Source organism: Equus quagga, chromosome 14 (assembly GCF_021613505.1).
Source record: "Equus quagga isolate Etosha38 chromosome 14, UCLA_HA_Equagga_1.0, whole genome shotgun sequence".
Classification (NCBI taxonomy): domain Eukaryota; kingdom Metazoa; phylum Chordata; class Mammalia; order Perissodactyla; family Equidae; genus Equus; species Equus quagga.
The window spans coordinates 65,783,407-65,806,798 of NC_060280.1; the positions used below are offsets into that span (position 1 = coordinate 65,783,407).

The 23,392-nt window shown below is 54.8% G+C and overlaps 1 protein-coding gene across 2 annotated transcripts in view; it reads right to left on the minus strand.

Annotated features, from left to right (window-relative positions):
• Positions 1–238: 238 nt before the first annotated feature.
• Positions 239–23,392, minus strand: part of TMPRSS13 (transmembrane serine protease 13) — a 28,283-nt gene continuing 5,129 nt past the window's right edge. Inside the window, exons 2-14 of one of the 2 annotated variants that reach the window (XM_046637678.1) lie at positions 17,442–17,691; positions 16,308–16,412; positions 13,732–13,770; positions 13,516–13,638; positions 12,430–12,559; positions 10,509–10,601; positions 9,462–9,505; positions 8,033–8,195; positions 6,978–7,150; positions 4,130–4,228; positions 2,769–2,911; positions 2,463–2,615; positions 239–1,748 (exon numbers count right to left, since the gene is read on the minus strand). In XM_046637678.1, the coding sequence (XP_046493634.1) occupies positions 1,722–1,748; positions 2,463–2,615; positions 2,769–2,911; positions 4,130–4,228; positions 6,978–7,150; positions 8,033–8,195; positions 9,462–9,505; positions 10,509–10,601; positions 12,430–12,559; positions 13,516–13,638; positions 13,732–13,770; positions 16,308–16,412; positions 17,442–17,691 (1,542 nt within the window). In that variant the 3' untranslated portion in view covers positions 239–1,721. The remainder of the gene's footprint in view (positions 1,749–2,462; positions 2,616–2,768; positions 2,912–4,129; positions 4,229–6,977; positions 7,151–8,032; positions 8,196–9,461; positions 9,506–10,508; positions 10,602–12,429; positions 12,560–13,515; positions 13,639–13,731; positions 13,771–16,307; positions 16,413–17,441; positions 17,692–23,392) is intronic. The other variant, XM_046637679.1, reaches the window with a different exon arrangement.

Here is a 23,392-nt window from a genome sequence, read left to right on the forward strand (position 1 = left end):
CACTATACTGGGTTACGACCATGAGTTCCTGTGGACACTACCATGGTCTTTGTACCACTGAGCCTGGCAGGAGTACTTGGCAGAGTAGTCCCTGATATGGTGGGGGAATGAATAAATCAAAGAACGGATGATTAAATGAGCAGAACCCAAACTGAGGATGTCTGGGCACCTGGGTGGACAACCTCAATTTCCTACCTAGGGTACCAGTAAAACATTTAATGACAAATTTTTTAGATAACACAACTTTAATTGCTAAAGACCGTTGCTGGGGGCTGCTGTGGACATGCATGTTGCCCTCCCCGACCCCCAGCCTTGATAACATGTAGCCAGACCCCCCAGACTCTGCCCAGCCACGCTAGCCAACTCCAGCCTGCTCCTCCAGGGCAATTCTCCTACTGAGTAGCTGCCTGCCTGGGCTGGGCTGGGCTGATCTGCGTGGACCCTGCCTCTGGGAGTCATGGCATCATCAGACAGGCCCAGGGAAGGTGAGGATGATGGTACTGAGGGAGGAACGGATGCCCCTGGGGGAGGTCCGGGCCTTCAGCTGGCATGGAGGCCAGGCACACAGATGGCTTGCAGGAGCAGGGCAACTCGGATCCTTCAGAAAGCCTGTTTGGAAGGCCTGGGGACAGTGGCAGCTTTCTCTCCATGGCAGTTTTCACGTCAGTGCTATGTTTCTAGAACAACTGAGAAATTGGAAGGTGGAGGAAGCTGAGAAGAAACTCCCAGGTCCCAGGACAGCGCTGGGTATGAGGATGCGTGTCTGCCTGAATTTTCCCAGGCTCCGGGGCCCACAGACTTCTTCATGCTCTGCTCGGAACCCTTGGATGCAGCAACAGCGGTGGTTCTCTTTGAGTTTGCCCACCGGCCCCAGTGAGGATTCACTTCCCTGAGTATCTCAAAGGGGCCCCTTTATCTGGTCCCTTGAGACCAGGACATTCTGCAGGACGCTCGAGCGACGCAACCTCCATAAGTCCCTTGGAGTTCTTGTGGGACTTGATGCTAGTTCTCCTCGCTCCTGGAATTCTGGAGAATCTTTAAAAATACATCTACTTCCATTTCCTCAATATAAAAATAAAATAAAAGGAAATCCGCCCCCACCAGCCTGTGACCAAACAAGAACAGTGAGGCCTGGTCACAGCTGGCAGCACGGACAGCTGCGGCGCGGCCGCTCTCCACATCCACGGCACCCGCGGGAGGCCTGAGAGACAGCGGGATGCTCGCAATGCCCACAGAACATCTTCCCGCTAGAGATAGTCCAGGCACCCCAGTGAAAAGTGCTATCATCCCTGGACAGCAGTGGTGTCACCTGGGCTGCCAGGTGGCTGCCCATTCTGGGCTAGTTTCCAAGTCCAGGTCAGAGGAGCAGGAATTCCCAGGTGAGCTTCAGGCCCTTGCCTGGGCTCTGCCTCCTCCATCCATCACGGACACTCCTGTAGGGACCTCCGTGGTGCCCAGACTGTTATCTCCAGGTGATTTCCAGCCTGGGCTTTGGGAAGAGCTAACAGTTCTCCTGGTTTCTTAAGACCTTGGGAGAACAGCAGCACACACACACACACACACACACACACACACGCATATTCACAGAAGCAGCAGACAGTGGAGGTGGCAGTAACAAAGGTGTCTGGTGGCCTTTAGCCCAGATGATGTTGCCAATGGCCCAGTCACTTTGGCAGAGTCTTTCCAGCAGCCAGAGCTGAGTGGAAGAGTAGGACAGCTGCTTAGGATTTCCGGAAGCGCACCTCATTCTGAGGAAGAGCAGAGGGAGAAGAGGGTGAGGTCAGGCTAGGAACACAGACGCTGAAGGCGGGGGTTCAGAGCCTAAAATTCAGCCCTGCTGTCACCTGGAACTGCCCCTCGGAGAAGAGAGGTAATGAAAGGGAAAAGACAGAGGCAGTTTCTGGGAGAGCCGCCACACAGGATTTCTGGAGCAGCCTCCCCTGTCCCCACCTGAGCTCTCTCCACTCTTCCGCCCTGGCCAGGCAGAGAAGGGAAGGGCAGGCACAGCATTCCTGCTTGACGGTAGGCCCAGGGAAGGCAGGGGCCAAGCTGGGTCAGCAAGAGTGGGGGTGGGTCCTCGTCTCCTGATGCCCAGTTCCCCATGAGACCAGCTTCTGCTAAGGAGGAGAGGCCCCCTAGTCTCAGTGGCCTGTGTGACCCCACAGCTTGGCTATCACTGGGGAGAGGACAGTGATACTGGGGCCGCCACCCAGCCTAGGCCCGCCCTTTTCCGACCCTCCAAGGAAAAGGAGGAAAAGGAGGGGCAGGAACTCAGGCAGCTGGGGTTGGCCCAACATTCGACTTCTGTCCTGTCCTTGGTCTTCCGCACTTTCTGATCACCCCCAAACATGAAGGGGAGAGAGGACCTCTTCTGAGACCCTGGGGAAAGCCTGGGCCCTCTTCCAGGCACCCCACCTTTGGGAGTTCCCAGCCTGCTCGGTGGCCCCAGGCAGGGCTCTCACCTCCATCTTGCTGTATATCCAGGGAAGGACTTCTGTCACTTTGGTGTAAACACCGGGTTTGTTTCTCTGGCCACAGCCCGTGCCCCAGCTGGTGACTCCCGCCAGGTACCAGCGGTTGTTCTGCTCGCAGACCAGGGGCCCCCCGCTGTCTCCCTACAGGGGAAAGCAGGCACATCAGCAGAGGGGAGAGGTGGTTCCTGAGCAGGAAACTGTGGGCACCTGATTCTCACTCCAACCTCAAACCCCCAGCCTTCCTCCACTCGCCTGGCGTCCCAGGACTGGAGCCCCACCCAGAAGCAGCCTCACCTGGCAGGAGTCTCTGCCTCCTCGAAGGTCCCCAGCACACATCATCCTCGGGGTAAGGTAACTGTCATAGATCAAGTAGTCGTTGCACTTCTTGAAGTCGATGAGGCCGACCTGCACCTCACGGAGGAAAGGGGATGTCTTCTCTTCAGTGAAGGGGGTGGGGGAGAGAGGATGAGAGGAAGTGAGACTCTGGACAGCTTCGTGGCCTTCTAGCTGCCCCCCAGCCCCCAGGACGCAGACTCACAGCCTCCTGGGGATGGAGGGCACCCTTCTGTGGTTGGCCTCGGAACACGTGGGCACACACACCCTTGCACCAGACACAACTCACTACACATAACAAAGAAACATACACGGACACGGACGAACTCACAAGCCTGCCAGCTCCCTTATAGGCCACACAACGCTTTTCTGCATTCAGAGCTCCATCCAATGTGTCACTTAATTTGTTTTCAGTAACTGTGTGCTTGAAAGAGGGATCATTAATCCATTCACAGATGGAGAAATTTAGGGCTGAAGAAGTGACCTGCCCACAGTCACACAGCCAGTTGGTTACGGAGCCGGGGTCAGAAAAAGGCTGCTCCCAAGCCAGTCTCCCCTCCATCACGCTGAGCAAGGGGAAGGTGGCCCTGACACCTGCCACTGGCCTGGGTCCAACAGCGAGGCCAGCAGGCCGCAGTGCCCTCCTGTGGAACGTGCACAATCCTACAGAACCAATGTCAGAAAGGCCACTCTGACAGTGACAAAGTGAGGCAAACACGACCACTTCAGAATCTCGTTTAAGCATGAATGAAAACAAGGTAGGTCACTGGGCAAACCAGAAAAAACCAAACAACCCCCTCTCCCAGCCAGTGTGAGCGACTGCTGCTTCTTTACCAATTATAGCTCTAGACTCAGCCTATTCTTAACTCCTAGAGGACATTGTAAAGATACCCAACCATGGAATTATCTCTGCTTCCGGAAAGCATCCAATCCAGAGAAAGGCTGCGCTTCTTTGAACCCCCAAGTCCGGTTCTAAGTCCTTTCCAACACCCTCCTTCTGACACGCTTTGTGGTTCTCCGTGGGGTATGTCCTCCCTCAGCGCAGTGAGCAATGAACCCAACTGGTTCAACCATCTGGGTTTTCCTGGTGGTCTTGGCTGAGGGCATTGTCACATGGACTGCTCTGACACATACGCAGGTGTGTATATACACACGTTCACACCCAGGCCCATGGATCTATATACCCAAACCCTCATCTAGATAGAGCCTGACCTAATGCCCCAACACATCACCCACACACACTCCACACAGACACGCGCACATACAGGCACATGCGCACACACACGCACACGTACACACAGTCTAGCATCTCCGACTCTCACCATCTGTCTCCTTGGTCTTGCCAAAGCCTGTGATCCAGCAGGTCTCGTTGAGGCTGAAGGTCTGTCCATGCATGGGGAGGCAGGCAGGGTGGACATGAGCTGTAACAAGACCTCAAGACATCAGCGAACGGACAACACTGGACATTTCGGTGGGGAGGGGGGTGGAGGGGCAGGAGTACCAATATCCTAGGACCCCCTCCTTGCCCCCAGAGTGTTTCTGAATCTTCCAGGGCCTTGAACTGACCAGGCAAGAAACACAATCACTTTATCTTGACCCTCCAGCTTTCAGGGTGCTGCCAGAGTCCCCAGACATTCTGATTTCCGTGGGTGCCATGTAGGCAGAGGCTTGTGCCTTGGAAGCTCCCCTGTACCAAGTTGATACTGGGTGGCCGCACATCTGTCCCCACCAAGAGTAGCTCTCCCGTTGAGCCTCTTCCCTGCCTGTCGGTCAGAGCAAGGGGCAGCAGGCTAGGCCCCAGCCACGGTCGCTATGGCGTCTCAGTGCTGTGCCAGCCTGGTCTGGGGAGGGTACCCACTGGGTGCCCAGAGCCCGAGGCCCTCCGTCCAGGGGGAGACAGTCTCTCCAAGGGGGAAGAGCACATCCCTAGAGGCACAGACCACAAAAATACTGCTCACTTGCTCCCACACTCAGTAGCATTTAGAAGGTGCTGCTGTGTATCGCTTCATGAACTCCTGCTGAGGACTGGCATCCCCAGGTGGATTAGGACACTGACCACAAACTCCACTTTGCAAGAGGAAAATATTAATTGATACAGAGAATGTTTGCAGCACTCTCAATGGTTTCTCATGCTCACTGCAGCTTCCTGCACCCAGAGCCTGACACATGGGAAGCACTCCACAAACATGGAAGGAGGTAAGGGAGGCAAGAGGAAGGGAGGGAGGGAGAGAAGGAGGAGAGAGAAAGAGGGAAGGAGAGAGAGAAGGAGGGAGAATGGCTGTTAAATTCTTCGTTGGTATCTAATATTTGTCTGCTACTGAGCAAACAAACAAAAAATAAATGAAGGAATGGCATCAGTTATGAACAAAACAATGCAAAACATGATTTCTTAAAATAGTCTTTTTGAGATGGAGTCTTAAAACCATGTAACACTGTTATACATTCCACTTGCTTTTATGGGGGAATTATATTTATCCGTGAGCTTTCACAGGTTTTCCCAGTTAGTACCGTGACCTCAAAGTGCTCAGCCTGTCAAACGAGTTGAAGAAAATCTGCCCTGATTCCAAACCAAAAACCGGGGCGCATGGTCTGACCACAGGTCTACACGTCTCTGAGCTGATTCTCAGACTAGGTCTGCTCCCTGCCTGGGGGCATCAGAGTCAGGAGAGAGACTGCCATCATGGTCTGAAAAGTGTATGCAATGTTATACCAGCTTTCACTCGGTTTTACAAATTATTTACTTTGATTTGGAATTGAAATAATATTAAGGGGGTTGGGTGGTGGGAGATGAGATCCGGATGGTTAACCAAACGGGGTCTGTGTTTTACAAGGTTGGGAAGGCTTGTCCTGGTCCTGCAGACCGCCTGCCCCGCTTTATGTGTGCATGAGGGGCAGGGCAGGGGCAGCGGGGCACCTTCACCTGACAGCCCCAGGCTCCACGGACAAGGCTGGAGGAGGCTGGAGGAGGCTGGAAGAAGGCGTGGCAGAGGGCGGGGAGGTACTTGGGGGCGTGGCTATGGGTGGGCGTGGCTCTGGGCCGGCCCCACCCAACCGAGCTCTGCCGAGGTTTCCTCCTCCTCACGCCACTTGATGAGCTAACTGCTCTGACTCGTGAGGGACACCGCCTCCGTAGTCGATGTGCCAGGAAAGACCAGCTCACAGGCTCAGCGCACGGGAAAGGCTGGACTAACCAGCGAGCCTTCCAAGGCTTCCGGAAATCCCCTTCCGCCTTAGCTAGTCTGCCTCAGGGAAGCCTCCCAGCCTGCCAAGCCTGAGTAGGGGCCCCTATCTGTGCCACCACGGCTCCCCCCGGCGGCCCCCACATCACATCATTGGCATCATTGGCCTCTACTGGCTGTCTGTGTGTGTCACCTGTTTCGTTCTATTTACAATTGCAAAGGCAGAGCCCGCTATAGAGTAGACACACAGTAGGTATTTGTAAGTGAGCAAATGAGTGAATGCATGAATGAATGAAGCCTTCTTTGATCTCCTCCCAAGAACTTCAGTAGCCTTTCCTTCCTGTAGCCTCATTTGGGTCCTTAGCTCCAACCTCGTGCCAATTAGTGGTTTGAATGTGGCCTGCCTGTCGTGTGTTCTCAGCTGCGGTGCTAGCAATTTGCCAGCAGAGGGCCGGGTGGGAAGAGGATCGCTTGGGAGTCAGACAGACCTGGATCGAGTCCTGGAGCTGCCACTTATTACTCCGTGGCCTCGGGTGATTACCTCTCTCTGAAGCTCCGTTTCCTTAAATGTAAAATGAAGCTAATAATAGTACCTGCTCCACAGGATTGGCTGTGAAGAGTCAGTGAAATTGTAGGTGTGAAATTCCTACCACAGTGTCCGGCCCCTGTTCAGTCCTCAATAAACACCAGTGAAACAATTCGATCTATTTGTATTGATTAAGACCAGTAATCCAAGCCCTCGCTCTGTCAGCGTTTTCAATGTAAGATGTGTCATTTGGGGCACACTTATTTCCAACCTCTGGGCCTCCGTCTCCCCAGTTGTGAAATAGAGGTGTTCCATTACATGATCTCTAAGAGTCATTGACTTCCATAGTGCTGAATGAAGCTCTGGGACCCCGAGATGTTGTGGGACACTGCCAAGTGCAAAGGCTGGGCCCGAGGGCTGCTGGGACGAGCCGGGGTGGGGTGTGACAGGCCTTGATTCACTCACCAGACAGGGTCAGGGGCTTGGAGAGCCGCATGAGGGCGATGTCATAGTCGTCCTGCTCGTCTGTGTAGTTGCCATTGATGATGATCTGGGAGATAGAGGCTGCCTCAGGCAGCTGGTGCAGGTTATTGGTGCCCACATACACCTTCCAGCCCTCCAGGATCTTCTCCCGGGTCCTGCAAGAGCCGCAAGAGAGCACTGTCCAGTTACCCACCTGGGGGAGCCCACGGGCAGCATCTGCTATCCACAGGGAGCTGCCGCTGGATCACCAGCTTGGAGGCGGGAGGATGGATGAAATGACCTCTGGAGGGAGCACTCTATCTTAGCCTAGGGGTCTAGAACACTCCCATACCCCCCCAAAAACCATTCTGAACTGGCCGCTCTGCACCTTACAATAACAAAGAGGATGGGTAAGACCTCTGAGCATTCGCCCCACTGTCTTCTCTGCACTCCACCAAGGATCTAAGAAGGTGGACGGGACACATCTCAGTAGTGTTACCCTCAGCAGAAACGGAGCTGCAGACAGGTCAGTGACCCGCTGAAGACCCATTCCTGGGGAGCCAGGGCCCCTGAGGTCTCATCTCCAGAGCCCTTTCCTGCCCCCCAGCTCAAAGGGGCCAGCCTGGCTGGTGACTGTCAGAAGCCGACTGCAGTCCCCATTCTTCTATTCCTGGGACAGTGGTCCTGACTCCTCGGGCTCCTCTCCTGTAAGTTCCAGATACAAGAAGCAGCCACAAACCCAAAGCCTCTTTGTTTCACCCTGTTCTTCAGGGGCGGGCTCCCCAGTCCTTCTTCCTGTCTGCCCCACTCTCCCTAGGGGCCATCAACGGTATTTTCTCATTCTGGGCCTAGCTCGGAACAAGTGCCCCCAGCTCACACTCGGGGACCAAATACCTAAAGCAAATCACGGCCCTCGCTGCACCAGTGCCACCTGGCCAGTGAGGCCGGGCTCACACCAAAGCCCTCCTCCAGGGAGAGAGAGGTCAGTCTGCCATCAGCCATTCCTGGTGATCCCCAACCTCAGTTCCATCACGTTACCCGACCCCTTGGGCACTTACACAAAGAAGCAGTGGGCAGCCGTGAGCACCCACTGGGCGTCGATCAGTGTTCCCCCACAAACGTGGGTGGTGCCATAGTGCAGACTAACTTGCCAGGGCCACTTGCTCTCTGGGGCCAGCGCCCCTCCCACGATCCGCCCGGTCATGGCCCTCAGTCCACAGTCTGGGGAGAAGCAGAAGAGAAGGACTGTGAACTCCGCTTCTCTCAGAGGCACTGCCGTGATCAAGCCGCCCCAGCCTGAGGGCACCCACCCACCCACGCATGGACCCTGCTTTGCTCACTTAATCTGATGCAGCACGGTTTTATCCTGCCCAAGCAGAGCTCCCAGGTGGTGGGTTAGTTTTCTGGGGTCATCCAGTGGGAAGTTGGATCCTAGGCAGGTTCCTCTTTCCTCCCACTCATTCCTTCTTTCATTAGTTGGACAAATGCTTACTAAGTGCCCAATGCTTTGGGCACCAGGCCAGGCATTAGGGTCACAGTGGTGACTCCCAGGGCCACCGTCAGGAGCTCGGGAAAGCTGGCCGAGTCTAACATGACCCTGACCTGATACGCTCTGTGACGGGGATCTCTGTCATTTGCAAACAAAGGAGAAATAAACTTCCCATGATGCACAGGCGGGTTTGTGCTTACATGGTTCCCCTATGGGTCATTTAGTGCTGCTGGGGGCCCTGTACCCCAAGAGAACATTTCCAAACATGTTCTGAAGCAAGTCATCCCCCCAAAACCATGGACAAGGAGGGCAGCCCTTGGGGTTTGTTCAGACTTGTGTTCTTTTTTCTTTGAAGGAGGAGAGAGTGAAGAACCAGCGGTGGTCTGAGGGTATGGGCACTCGGTGCGTAGTGCTGTGGCTGCCTGCTCAGAGCAGCGCCGCCAACTGGTCATTACTGAGAACACAGCACTTGTGGACGGGGTTACAGCTTGGACTTTCTGGTCAAATACCAGCTCCTCACCTCCCAGCAGTCTGCCCTTAAGCAAGGCAGACATTTCAGCCTCTTTTCAGTGAGTGAACAAAATAATTGCACCTGCCACGTGAGAATTAAATGCAATCATGTTTATAGGCACAGTGCCTTGGGCATAGAATGTCCTGGGTAAATTTCGGCTCTGGACCTAGTTCCACATCTATGGGTACATGAGCTTTCAGCTGGCCCAGACTTGCTTTCCCAGTCCTCTGCCCCCTGCCCGGAATCCGGGAGACTTGAATGGTTTCTCCATATGAGCGAGGTTGCTAGGCTGAGCAGAGTCAGGAGAAGGAGAAATTCTACCCTGAGATTGTCCCAGTGCCTTACAGGGACCCTGGCCCTGAAGCAGGCCTGATGCTTAATCCCCTCTTCCTGGATTGAACCCTCAGGGCTAGCCATCTTCCCCAGTGGAGTCCCACCCCTCTGTCCCCACTCCGGCCCCAATCCAGGAGGAAGAGCATCTTCTTACGGGCACACTGGAGAGAGACATACCGCTGGGAAGGGCATTCAGACCTGCAGGAGACACAGAAGATGGGAAAAGGGTGCATTAGCCAGTCTCTCCAGGAAGCCTTCCCTGATTGACTCCTGCTAAGTTCCTATCCCATTCCTTTTGCACAAGAAGTGGGAGATTCTGACCTTCTCCCTCCCAGTGGGACAGATCCTTCCAGGGCTTTCTCCATCAATGGGGATAGCTCAGTGCAAACTGTCCCCACTCCTCTCCCTGCCCCCACAAGTTTTCCTGTGGCAGATTGCACACATTGGCCGGATCTGCATCCTTTGAGCTCATGACTTCATTGTCCTAGCGTCTTTCCAGAGCTAAACAGGTGGCCTAATGCTCCCCGAGAGTTCCTCGATGCTCCGCGAACAATGTAGCATGCAAACTGCCCAGCGCAAAGCAGGCATCCAGGATGCAGCTAATTCACTGCCCTCCCCTCCCCATCCCTTCTTCTCTCGGAGCCTTGTTCCTTCTCTTCTTTCCTCTCCCCAGGGAAAGTGCACTGTTAGCTGGTGGAGCTCCCCCAAACCCCTCCTCAATGGGGTTGGGACAAGGGCGGGGCTGCAGCGTACAGATAGACAGATGGCCAGGCCCAGGAGGAGGCCGATGCTTCCCAGATGGACCTCTTGTCCTTGACCACATGCACCTGGCACTCCCCTGCTGCTTCCCGCCTCCCCATTCCTGACCTCAGTGACGTTTCTCTCTCCCCACACCAAGCTCACTCTCTGCAGCAGCTTTTGGTCCAAACACCTGGCTGACTGGTGGCCCCAAGGTTTATTCATTGTCTCTGGCAACCAGGTAAACTCTTGGGGGCACCCCTGACCTCGAGGTGCTCTCTGCACCAAGAGTCAATAATAACTTTTAATTCAGGAGGCAGAGGATGAATGAGGGCTGCTTCTGAGATGCTCCTGACCTTCATGATAGACTCCTGGAGGCTGAGTGGGTCCCAAAAGACCCTGACTCAAAGCTCCCCCCATCCCCTGCTCACAGACAGGCAGCTCCTGGCCTGCCCCACTGTACCTGTAGAGGCTTTCCTGGATGGTGGAATTGTATTTGGAGACTGAGAAGCTGCTGGCAAAATCCCTGTGGCCCACCTCGGTTGTCCAGTAAGCACTGCGAGAGAGGAGAGGGGAAGAATGAGCTCCTTTGAGACAGAGGCCACCAGGGCCCCCAAGCCAGCATTAGAGTCCTAGCCAGCCCTGCTGACACAGGCCACAGGCAGCTAAGGCCCCATACGCTCAGACCCCTCCCACAGATCCCATCACGGTCCCCTACTCGCCCTACGCATTAGCCCAGGAGTTTTCAAAGCGTGGTCTTACCCCAACAGCAGCATTAGCATCGCCTGGGAATTTGTTAGAAAGGCAAATGCTCGGCCCTCTCTGAGACCTCCTGAATCAGAAACCCTGGTTCTGTATTTTTACAGGCTCTCTGGGTGATTCTGATGCACTCTCAAGTTTGAGAAACATTGGCCTAGCCGCTTTCTACCCAAACTGTGATCCACAGAGCAGCAGAAGCTGGTTAAAGATCCCATGTTACAGGTTTGCATGTGAAACTCTGAGAAGCTTTTACTCAATTTGCTGGACCTCAGACCACAATGTGCCTAAGAATCAGCTCAGGGGGTTCGTGAAGCAGGTTCTAAATCCTAATCCCAGAGATTCTGATTTTTGCGTGCATTTTAACAGGCACCCCAGGTGATTCTGATGTGGGTGATCCGTGGACCACTATCTGCGTGGCACTTTTGTGTATTTCTAGAACATGGCACACCCTTGCATGAGAGCGCTCCTTTACATGTGCTGTTTCTCCACCCAGCGCCTCCTCCATTCTCTGCTCTCCTCCGAGCATGGCCAGGCACCCTCTCCGTTGTGTGCCCACGGTGCTCCACATGCATCCTTATCATGACACATCACATTGTGCTGTCATTGCTGGTTTAAGCCTCTCTTGCCCACACCATACCAGAGGTTCTCCAAGGGCAGGGATCTTGTCTGGGGGCCACATAGTCTCTGGCACATAATAAAAGCTCAATGAAGGTTCTTTGAATAAGTGGCATTCTCTACGGAAGCCCAGGGGAGGTTCAGATTTGCATAAGGCCACACGGACATTGAATAAGGACTCAATGACAAAAGATGTCCATTGTCTTCCAAGGAGATCCCCCAGAACCCGCTTTCACAGCTCTGAACGCTGAGGCTGAGGCGCCGGTGGAAAACTGGTTCTAAGTCCTAGCCCCAAGCCCTGGTTTTCTAGAGGCTTCTTCTACAGAAAATCCACAGAGAGATCCTAAACCCTTCTCCCCACAACCTCACACATGTTGGTAAACCCCAAAACTACTTGGTTTGAAAACTCAGACCAAGAGGGAGGATGGAGATGACTATGTAGCCTGCAAATTGGGGACCCCATCAAGCAGGAAGGTCATTGTAAACCCTACACCGCGCTCCACCCACCAGCATCAGCTTCTTTGTTTAAACTCTTTAGAGCCAACAATTCATATGACTTTGCCTGGCACCCCCTGCCCATCTCATTCCCTGTTTGATGAGTTCTAGCCCAAGCCACAAACACTGCAGCTCAAAGTCCACTGAAGGGTTTGCACAGCCTGAGTTTCTAGTTCCCAGGTGTGAGAAGACGAGACCCGCCCAAATGCCTACCCACCTCACAGGGCCACTGTGACCGTTAAATGTGATAGCGGGCACAAGGGTGCCTTGATGCAAAGAAGTGTGGTTCTATTGCAGATCAAGAAATAAGTACTTTGGCCTCATGGAAACAGTTGCCCCCAGACTTGGGCTCTGAAGGCCACTGTCCCTTTGAATAACTCAAGGGTCTCCTGAACTAGTGACCTCAGCCCTGGTCCCCAAGGGTCTTTTTAATATGAGGTTCCGAGATGAGCCTGAGATGTCCTAGCAAAGAGCCTGAGACATCTCTGAAGCGGGGACCCCAGGGGGCGATTCACCTCTCGAAACCCAGCTGCCGGCAGGTCTTCGTCGAGTAGGAGTCATTCCAGCTATCGCTGCAGACGGGAAGCCACCGATGGGAGGACCCAGAGTAGACTTTCAGCAGAGACTTGTCCCAGTCGAACCTCACTGCAGGGCGAGAAAAGGGCAGCATGGGCCCTCAGCACCCAAGGAGCTCCAAGTTCTCAGAGGATGAACTGAGAAAGGCTCCCGAACACTCCTGTCCTGGGGCTCCTCGCTGAGGCCTGGGGAACATCTGGGAGCTTGGCCCGGGAGGTGACGATCATCAGCCGGTGCACAGAAGCCCAAGACACTCAGTAAGGGCAGAGCTAAGGCCAAGGGCTGGGGCAGGGCGGAGAGCTCCCCGTGCAACAGGACCCAGGGGACCATTGCCGGGAGAAGGAGCGAGCCCTGCCAGGAGCTGTCACCCTGAGAGGGCAGTGACATGCCCAAAAAAGAGAGTGACAAGGGTAATAAGTTCTGACTAAGTGTTCACTGCACTGACTCAGTCACAGATGGATGTGGTCACGGGCAAGGACACATGTAAACGCACAGGTGGAATGGATGGGATTTGGACCCACAGACACCCACATCAGGACTATGCATGGGCCACATGCATAGAATCCACTGAAGACCAGAGCTCAAGGAGATCTTTGTGCTCATCTAGGCCAGCTGTTTACAAACTGACCTTCACAAAACTGTAAGGGTGGCAAATCAGAGGTCACCTGCTAGGCAAAGAGGAGGGGCATGTGGATGGAGTTCCAGATCCCGCATCTCCCTCCAGCCAGAGCAGCTCTGCTTTGCTCAGTCTTATATTTGGGAGTTGTCAGATTTTATTTGAGAACTGCTAATCTATCTGATCCACTCTTTTTACAAACTAGAGAACTAAAGCCCAGAGAACACAGTGATTTCCCCAAGTCACACAGCACTCAAAGCCAGGTTTCAAACCCAAGTCTACTGAGACTAGAACCCAGATCCTCTGATTCTCTGTCCATTGCCTCCCGTTTGAGCTGATACGCAGTTTGCAGTCACCAGAGCGCACACAGGCACACATGCACATGCATACCCATGCCCAGCCTCCTTACCACAGCCCAGCTCGTCGCTCTTCAGCTTGCAGTCCACCACCCCATCACAGCGCACCGAGTGCTTGGGGCAGCTCTCTTCTGGCTCCTTGTACTTGATCCCTGTGTGGCCCCGCCAGAAGTAGACTGCAAAAATGAAGCAGACAGCTGGGTCACTGCCAGCTCCGGAGAGACAAGACACGAAGCAGCCCGAGGCCCTGGGAGTTCTGAGACACCGACCTGCAATCCCTCTTGGACTCTGGGGCTCTCGTCCCCCATCTGTATGGAGAGAGAAGCTGCTCAGGAATGTTCCAGAATGCTCCAGAAAGCTCTCCTTCAAGCAGGGCAGCACCAGGCAGACTCAAGCAGCCACCCAGCGAGAGAGAAAGAGAGAGAGAGGGAGCAGGGGAGGCTGTGAAGGTGGCTACTGCTTTGGGAGCTCCCCTGCCCTACATGCTGGCCAGAGTGGTGGCCAGAGAAACCACCTCCTCCAGTATCCCAGAGGCCCCTTCTCAGAGCCCCTCTGGCATCCCTTCATCTCTGTGCCCTGCAGGTCACAGCAGAGAAATTTCTATCATCATAGTCACACACATGCAACTGTTACCTGTCCTGTCTTCTCAAAGGCTGTGCTGCCATCCTCAGAAGGATTTTCTTTCTCCTCCCTCTCCCCTAAACAAGGGATGTCCCCTATGCTCAGTTCTGGCTCCATTACTTGTCTTTATGCCTTTAAATGTCTTCCTATTCAAAGAGCAACTCTAGGTGGCTGACTCCCAAATGCACAAGTTGGGCTGAAGAGACTACAGTTTTACAAACCACAAGTGAAAGTCAGCTTCATGACCTCTTCTCACATCTGTCTCTTTCCAGACTAGGAACTGCTGTCCTTCCTGCCTGGAGACACCTCCCCATGGATGCCTAAGAAACCCGAGTTCTAACTCCTCACCGCCTCTTGTCTGCAACCAACGACTCAGCCCCAGCCCCCACTTCTCCCACTGGCCCCACCGTGCTCTCGGTCACTCAAGGTGAAGGTCACCCTTGTGTGACTGCTCTTTACAAGCCCAGACACCAACCCCTCCTAATCTCTTGGGGTGGCCCCTCCTCTCCGTGCCCTGGTCTCCCCCCTCCCACGCCCTGGGCACTGAACTCCCGGAACCCTCTGCGGTCCTGCTCGGAATGCTCAGGAAGCCGCGTGTCGAGGCGTGGCCCTGACATGCAGTGGAGAGAGCTCTGGACGGGGAGTCTGGAGGCTGCGGCTCTAGGCCTGGCCCCACCACGTAGCTGCTCAGTGAATGCACAAGTCAAAGCCCCTCCCTGGCCCTGGGAGGTCTAGAGGTCAAGGGACTTCTGCAAATGCTGTGAAACCATGCTGAGAGCTAGCACTCTACTTAGGGAGCCACCCTCGGGTGCCATCTCGCCCTCCACGGGTTATTTCCTACTGCTGTCAGTGCACTACCGGGGGGCTCCCCTGGATCAGTGCCCTGTCTGGGGAAGGGAGGGAGAGCAGGGCAGTGAGTCCCTGCAGGAGGGTCACACGGATGCCAGGTGGCAGGTACGGTAGTGAGGTCTTTACATGCATCATGACAGTGATGCCACCACCTTGTCAGGCAGGTGGGGAAACTGAGGCTCGGGAAGTTAATTAACTTGCTGTGGTCGCACAACTGGTCAGAGGCAGAGCGGGGTGCTCCGGCAGATCTGTGTCTGGTGCTCAAGCCATACTCAACCAGCGCACTCCCTCCTTCCGCCCAATCCTCTTCCTCAAACAGCCCCGCCAGCCGGGTGTTTTCACCTCGCTCCTCACCACACCATGCTGCCTCTTTAACAGAATCCTTAGCCCTCAGCCTGGCATTCAAAGCTCTCTACACTGTGGCCTGGCTGTACTCAACCAAACAGACGGCCCCAGGTCCCCATATGTATATTCTCCTCTCTGGTTAGGTGGTCGCTTCCCTCTCCCCATGCTGACCTTGCCCGTCTGCCCCATCATTTCCCGCAGCTGCTCTCCCATCTTCCAGGTCCTCATCTGGCCCCACGGCCTTCATGAGCTGTTCCCTGCCTCCTGGCCCACACAGCTGTCACCTTTTCCTGATAGTCACACTCAAATGCATTTGGCCTTAATCATTTCCAGCTGTGTGCCCCAGGAGGCTGTACCCTCCCAGAGGATGGGGTGGCGTGAGATGTGTTCCCCTTTTGCTCCCCGCTCAGGTCTCCCACTGTGTGGGCTCATAGTGGACTCCTGGGCAGAGAGCCCTGGGACATGTCCTGAGAATCCTTTGCAAAGAGGGGGAGGAATATGAGGGGACCTGAACCCCTGAACACTCTCCCATTGACTAAAAATGCCTGAGGGACTTGCCGTAATCAGCGTTTTTATGTTTCGCTTTTTTTTTTTTAGTAACCAGCATTGTTAGAGTGGGATTTTGTGCCAGGCATTGTGCCTTTATCTCATTATGCCTCATAACCCAGTGACGTCTTTATGAGATTTTACTGGGCACACAGTAAGTTGAATGAGTATATGAATTTAATCCCATTGGAGGTGCAGAAACTGAGCTCAGAGTGGTTAGCTAACTTGCCTGAGGGATTTGCACAGTAAGTAGCACAGACTGGACTCAAGGCCAGGTTCCTTTGACTTCCTACATTTGTAACCCAGCTACCTCAAAGGGCCTGGGGCGCCACGGTCCAAGGCCACTTGCAGGAGTGTCCCTCTGTGGACGTGGTAGCCGGGGGAATGTATGTTCCCCGCTCCCATCTCTCTGCTGCATGCCACATGCCAGCAACCCCAGACCCCGTGCCACCCAGCCGTGACCAGAGCCTTCCCATAAACTCACATAGAAGGATGAGCGACGCCACGAGGACAATGAGGAGGAGGATACATCCGATGAGCGGCAGCCGTTTCTGGCCCTCCTGCCAGGTGAACTTGTGAAAGCTGATACCTAGAAGCGGGACAGCAGCAGGGGAGGGTCAGGCTGTTGGAGAGGAGTCCACACTGTGGAGGAGGGACAAGGAAGCAAGGCTGGCCTGTGAGGGCTTATTCAAACCCCTCTACCCCAGACGATGGCACCCCACCCCCCGCCTGATGCCAACAGCTCCCTTTTGTGGGGCATCTACCATGGGCCAGCCAGGCACCTGCATGTTATTCCATTCTCCCAGTAACCATGTGAGCTGGGTATTATTACACCCATCTTATAGATGAGGAAACTGAGGTTTGTGGAAGTTAAGTAACTTGCTCAAGGTTACTTGGCCAGTGAGTGGGAGAGCAGGGATTCAAAACAAGTGTGTCTGCTTTCGAAGGCCGCCCCATCCAAGTGCCTCACCAACTCTTGAGAGGGCAAGGTGGAATGGGCCCCAAATCTGGGATGCACCTCCGGGCCTGTTTGTATTATGGTGGTGGGGATAGTCTGAACTCTGGGACAGAAGGAGGGCAGAGTTGGGATGGGTCAAAATCCTCTTTCCTTAAGGGCAGAGCCAGTCCCCGAGGCCCATTTGGCATCTCTGACTTCCTAGTAGCTGAATCATAGAAGCCAGTTGGGAAAGCTGGGGGTGGGGAGCGCCTGCCTGGTCAGAATCTCTTCCTTTCCTCCTCCACCCGCCAGCTTCCCCGGTAGACCCGCAGGGCAGCCCAAGGCAAAGACCCCGGTCTCTAACTGGGAGCCCTTGTTCTCAACATCTGCACGCTGACCCAGACTGCGCAGCTTCCAAAGTCACACCTGCCCTGGTGGTCCAGTTTCTTATCTCCTACCCCATTTGCCCCAATTTTCCACTGTCTTCGGTTTGCATGTAATAGTTCCTCTCTGCTCCCACCTCCCGGGTCCCCCACTGCCTACCCCTGACCATTCCACCTCCTTCGCACACATCATTATCCAAGGGGTAGAGGAGGAGCAGAGAGTCCCAACTCTGAGATTTCCTCCCCACCAGGAACTGCTCCCCTGCTCCTCTTGCCTTCCCAGCAGCATCCCTCTTACCTGGGTTCTCCCCAGTGGCCCTGGCGGCGGGTGCTGACCTGGCAGGAGATGCCCGGACAGGTACAGCCCCCACTGGTGTTGCTTTAAAAAGGCATGCTCTTGTCGGAGAGGATGTTGTGGAGGGCGACCCGGCAGATGATGACCTGCCAGATGATGACCTGGAAGGTGATGCCCGGGCCGGGGACGCATGGGCTGGGGACCCCCAGGCTGGAGACGCCTGGGCTGGAGACGTCCTTGCCGGGGAAGCATTCTGAAAGCAAAGTAAAGGGTGTCCCTCAGGCTGCTCCCCTGCCGGCCCACCCAGCTGTCAGGCCTGCTGGGCTAGGAGGTGAACTCTCTAGGGCAAGTGGCTAGGCGTTAGCAGAGCCCCAGACAAGGGAGCATCTGAGAAGAGAGTTCAAGGATGGAATGAAATTCAGACAGCCTGCTGTTCCCAGCTCCTTACAGTCTGTCCCCATCACAGGGACCTACAGAGGTAGGTAGAGGCCAGTGGGCCATCTGCCCGGGGCTAGGGGGTACCAGCTTCAGCTACATGTGTCTAGGGCCCCTCAAAGAAGAGGCTGCTGGACTGGACCCTTCCTCTGAGGGTCACTCAAGGAGATGTGGTCCCCTGTGGGGGAGGTGACCACCCTTTCTGCCCTCTTCACTCCCACTCCTTCTATATCCCGCCCTTTTCTTTCGTGTGTGTGTGTGTGTGTGTGTTAGATTGTGAAACATCGGTCCTATGATGAGCTGTCATCAGAAGTGTGAAAAGCACTGCTTAAGAAAAGCCCTGACCTGCCTTGTTCCCCAACATTCTCAGTAACGCCAGAATTCTCACACACACACACACGCACGAACACACACATGCACACGCACCAGCACGTCAAGGAAACTGGAGATGCAAGATGCAGGAGGAGGAGAAGGTGTGGGCTGGGGTATGAGTCCACTCTGGGACATTAACCCCGCTCAGCTGCAGGTGGAGCGGTTTATTAATCCAGATTTGGTAGTTTAAGGTGGAGTCACAGAGGACTTCCTGTGCTTTAAGTGCTTTATATATGTTTACTCAACCCTCAGAACAAGCCTGTGAGGTAGGAGCTCTTATTGTCCCCATTTTGCACAGGGGGAAACAGAGGCAGAAAGATTAAGTCACTTGCTCAAGCTCTCATAGCTAGACAGTAGAGAGCCAGGGTGTGTGCCAGAAAGTCGGGCTCCGGAGGCCGCGCTCAACCCCCATGCTTTGCCCCGTCTCAGGGGCGATGGGTAACATGGTGCAGCAGCCGGCCATAGCAGGCGATCAACGAGTGCCAGTGCCACTGCTTCCTGAGGAGCCCCAGCCTTTGGGGACTCTAAATCGGGGAGAGGGAGCCTTGAGCAGCCTCTGCTGGCTGCCAGGCCCTGGTCTGCAGGACCCCAGTCCCTGTCACCAGATTAGGCACCCTTTCACCTCCCTCTGGCCTCTTGCAGAGGACTCCCTGACCGCCCTCATATCATCTCTGCCTCTCAAGCCCCCTCTTGAAGTTCCAGCGCAGCAGGGGAGCTGGGAACTGACCTGGCCCAGGGGCCACATTGACCGACCCTCATTACAACCTCTGCTGAGCACTGACTGGCTGCTCGGGAGGTGGGTCTCCTGGGAGGCAGCAGGAATGGAGGGGGAAGCAGGCCTGTGCTCCAGGAGGCGACAGGCTCTAGACCACTGGCGCCTCTGTTGCCATCTCTCACCTTCCACTGGGCTTAAAAGGGTTTGACATTATCACTAAGCAGACGAGTCAATAAAAGTCCTCCTCATTAGAACAGCCGGTCCAAGCCAGCACCATCATCCCTACCAGGCAGGGCTTTTTGGGTTTTGTTCTGTTTTTATTTATTTTTTAACTCCTTCTTCTAAGAGTCAGAGGTAATTGATTTGGTCCCCTCCTCGTTCTTCTGGGGGCTGTGGGATGAATTCCAGGAGGAATCTCGAGTCCCTGAACGCACTGGGTTGGTGGATGTGGATAAACACACACAAGTCCCAACGCCCCAGCCAGCTGAGCAGGGACACACTTGTGTGTGTTTGGGGACCTGAAGGGCAGCTACTGCCACTGACCCAGCTCGACCAGAGCTCAGATTTCCTTCTCACTCCCATTGTCTAGAGACTAGATTTCCAGAAAATGAAGACAGGCTAGCCCCTAGAAGCTTCAAGGGGACCAGGACCGAGGATGGTGCAAGGAGAGGTGGAGAGGACACATTGAAATATAGAATGCATCAATTGGCCTCGCTGGCTTTGGACTCAGGCAGACATGGGTTCCAATCCTAGGTCTCGCAGTGGGGCCTTAGGCAAGCCGCTTAACTTGCCTTTCTCTTAATCTGTAGTGTAGGACCAATAATCCTGAGGAGTCAGTGAGATATAATAGGAAAGCTCTGGCCCATGCCTGGCACACAGCAGCTGCAGGAAATGGTCATTCATGTCCCCTTGGCATTGGCGCACACAGCGCCAACATACTGAGATTTAACAGCTGGGGGCATGACCAAAGGGCTGAAAGGCGGTGCAAGCTCATCTTAGGGAGAAAAGAAGGTGCTGGACAAAGGCCAGACTGAGGTCCTTCAGTGAGAGGGGCGAGTCCTGGCCGTTGTAGGGCCCTGTGCTTCCCACCAGTGGTGGCTCCAGCCTGGCACCTGCTGGGGACCCTGGCATGTGGCACCTCCACTGGCGTGTCAGGCCTCCCTCTCTTATGCTCACAGCTAAGTCGTCCCCAGCCTCGGGGGGAATTCCCATAACTCAATACAATGAAATGATACTAACACACAATGTATGGTACTTTAGAGTTTCTAATAAACATCCACGTCTATGGCCTCACGAGGTCCTCCTCCATCCCTGAGAGGTTGGCATTTTTGGAAGCCCACTTTACAGGTGAGGCGGTTCGGGCTCAGAGCTCAGACTGCCCAGAATCACATAGTCAGGATTCCACCCCGAGTCTGCGTGCGGCCGAGTCCCCTGCCTTCTGGCGGCAGCAGCAAGAACGTCCCGGCGCGGTCCTCTCCCTGGAAGCTTGCACATGGCGCTCATCGGGCAGTTGTGACAGGGCCTGAGAACTGGGCCCTGGGGCCTTGCAGGGCTGGGAGCTCCAGGGGGAGTGCGGGGGTGGGGGTGGGGGTTCCCGCAGGGATCTCAGTCTTATGGAACTTTCTAGTGGGAACCACGGTCGGGCCTGTGGCCTGCCAGGACCAGGTGGAGCCTGGTGGATGGGAGCAGCCCTGTCACAGTCATCCAGTACTCTCTAAGCCAGCTGGTGACTGGGCCGGTGACTCAAACTCTCCACACCTCAGCTTCCTTATCTGTAAGGTGAGTCCACCCCCCTGGTTCATAGCAATGTAGTGACAGATGACATAGGTAAGGCAAGGACTCGGTGACCTTGGCTGTGATGGTGGGTGTTTGTTTATTTGTTTGTTACAGACGCTGAGCTTGAAATAGAAAACTCCATGTTCCAGTATGACTGCATCCGTTCCTAACTGGGTTACCTTGGGCAAGTGCGTCTCCACACGTGTAAAATGAGACTAATCTTGCCTCCTTCCCCAGACAAACCTGGAATAAATATGGAAGAGCCTGGTCTATAAATGTGCGTCACAAGAATAGAGATAACAGTCCGCTAGGCATTTTACTGATCCCATTTCAATCTCATAATTGCTCTTTGCGGTTGGTGTTGTTAGCCCCATTTTATAGATTTTGAAACTGAGGGCCAGGGTGGTTAAGAACCTGCCCAGATTCGCATCTAAGGTGAGGGACAGGGCTTGGACCCTAACCAGGTCTCCTAAGAGGTCGAGTCTTGACTGCAGTATCTGAATGCCCACTGTCACTTCCTGCATTTCTTTGGGGCTTACGATTTGCAGAGCTTTCACACCCATTATTTCATTTGATTCTCACAAGGCTGCTAGTTAGCAAGCTGGACAGGAATTATGATCCTCAGTTTACACACGAGGAAACCGGGGTTCACAGGCACTAAAGAGCATGCCCGAAGCCCCTAAACTAATTGTTGGTCTTGTAGGGACTTTGTCACAATCTTCTGATTCCCGGCCAAGAGCTCAGGCTGTCTCCACCTGAGCGGGACCCCGTGACCCTGGTCCTGCTACCCCGTCATGATAGGCAGGAACAAAGGGGCTGGGGCTGAAGGACAGAGGGCTGAGAGGCCCACACCAGGCAGAGGCCCAGAGGAAGATGGGTGGGAAGACAAGGGCAAGGCTGGAGCAGCAGGAGGGAGTTAGACCAGAGAGGGAACTGGTGGTGGGCAGGCACAGTGGGAAGCCAGGGACAGTGAGAAAGGTAGAGAGGAGGCCTCCTGAGTCTTGCTCATCCTTTTCCCTGCTGCTTACTCCATCCACAGGTGGGTCCCAAATGCCCACTATGGCCTTGGCCCACAGGAAGCAGGGAGGTCTAGGCCCTGGGGAGGTGAGCCCTGGGGTCCAGGCAGGACACCCACCTGGGTCCCTCTTCTTTGAGTCTGGAGGGAGGTAGGACGTGTAAAATGGGATTGATCTCGGGCTCAGTACCCAAGGAGCCGGAAGGAGGGATGAGTAGTTGCCAGCCAGACTCTTTAGAACTGTTGACTCCGAGCCTCAGTAACCCATATAAAGTCTTCTGGGGTTGGGATCTGTGGGGTGTGGAGATGAAGGAGAAGCTGGGAGTCGGGGTAGAAAGGGCAATATCCAAGAAAGAGCCAGAGGCCCTGGGGGCCCTGGCTTCAGCAGAACAAGCACTTTGGCGTCAGAGCTGGTGGGAGGCAGATGGAGAGTTTCTGGTTCTGCAGACTACAGCAAGAGGAGAGTCCTGGGACCCCAGTCCTGAATGAGAACTGCCCGTGTGGGGAACTGCCAACCCCAGCAGGGACAACAGGATGGAAGGGTAGCCCCAAGACCAGAGGAAAGCAGCCTGCAGAGTGAGCCCACCTGCTCCATCCCCCTGACTCTGAACCTCAACTGAAACCAAGGCCACCGGGTGCTAGGGAGAGTTCTCACTTTCAGGGACCATGGAATAGGAGATTTCACACTATCTTCGTGTACCTCCTTTGCCATTTCACTGCCTGCCACCCTAGCCTGCTGGAAGTTCTTCCTGATGTCTAACCTACTACAGTAGGAACTCATTTCCTTTCCTCAATTCTTGGAGAGCAGCTGCTGAGATTATAGCCTCCCTCCCAGAGGGCCGACCTGACCCTCAGAGCAGATGCCTTGAGCAGGTGAGGAAGAGCGAGGGGAGAAGACTTCGTTCCCAAGGTGCCCAGATACAAGGGGTAGAGCCCAGACCAGAACCAGCCCAGCTCCTAGCCTTCGCCAGTGAGCAGAAGACCCAGGAATGGAACTCAGATGATCCACTCGTGGGCCAGGGCCCCAGGCTCCCCATAGCCTGCCTGCAGACAGAGGTCCCAGCCTTCCCCAGGCAGGCGGACAGGGCAGAGCCAGAGTATGGGTGATTTGGGGCCATTTCCCTGGCCTAGTGTTGCCAGTCATTGTTTCCCGGACCTGCCTCTCCTTCTCCCGACCCTGGGTGGTCTCTGGGGTTTTCCCCGGGATAGTGCAGTGGTGAGCCCTCACTGTGTCAGGGACCAGGCATAGACCCCAAGCTGTTGCTACTGCCACTTGCCTGTGCCTCTGCAGCTCCCAGGGGTCCCTACTCAAACTTATCCAGCCTCCTCAAGATGTCTGGGGGCAGGAGGCAGCATGACTGGCGGGCAGGTGGGGCCGGGGTCCCCAGGAAGGCAGCGAGGGAGGGGCCCGGGAGCAGGCGGAAAAGAGCAGTCCCTGGCTCTGTGGCTTTTTCCAAGCACTTTCCTGGACAGGAGTCGACAAGGATTATTATTCTCCCTTGACAGACAAGGAAGTAGAGGCCCAAAACACATGTGCACTTTGCCCAAAGTTGCTCAGGTATGTCTTATAGCAGAATAGGGATGAAAACCCAAGGCCCCGTGCACCTAGTCTGCTGATCTCTATACGTAGCTTCCAGGGGT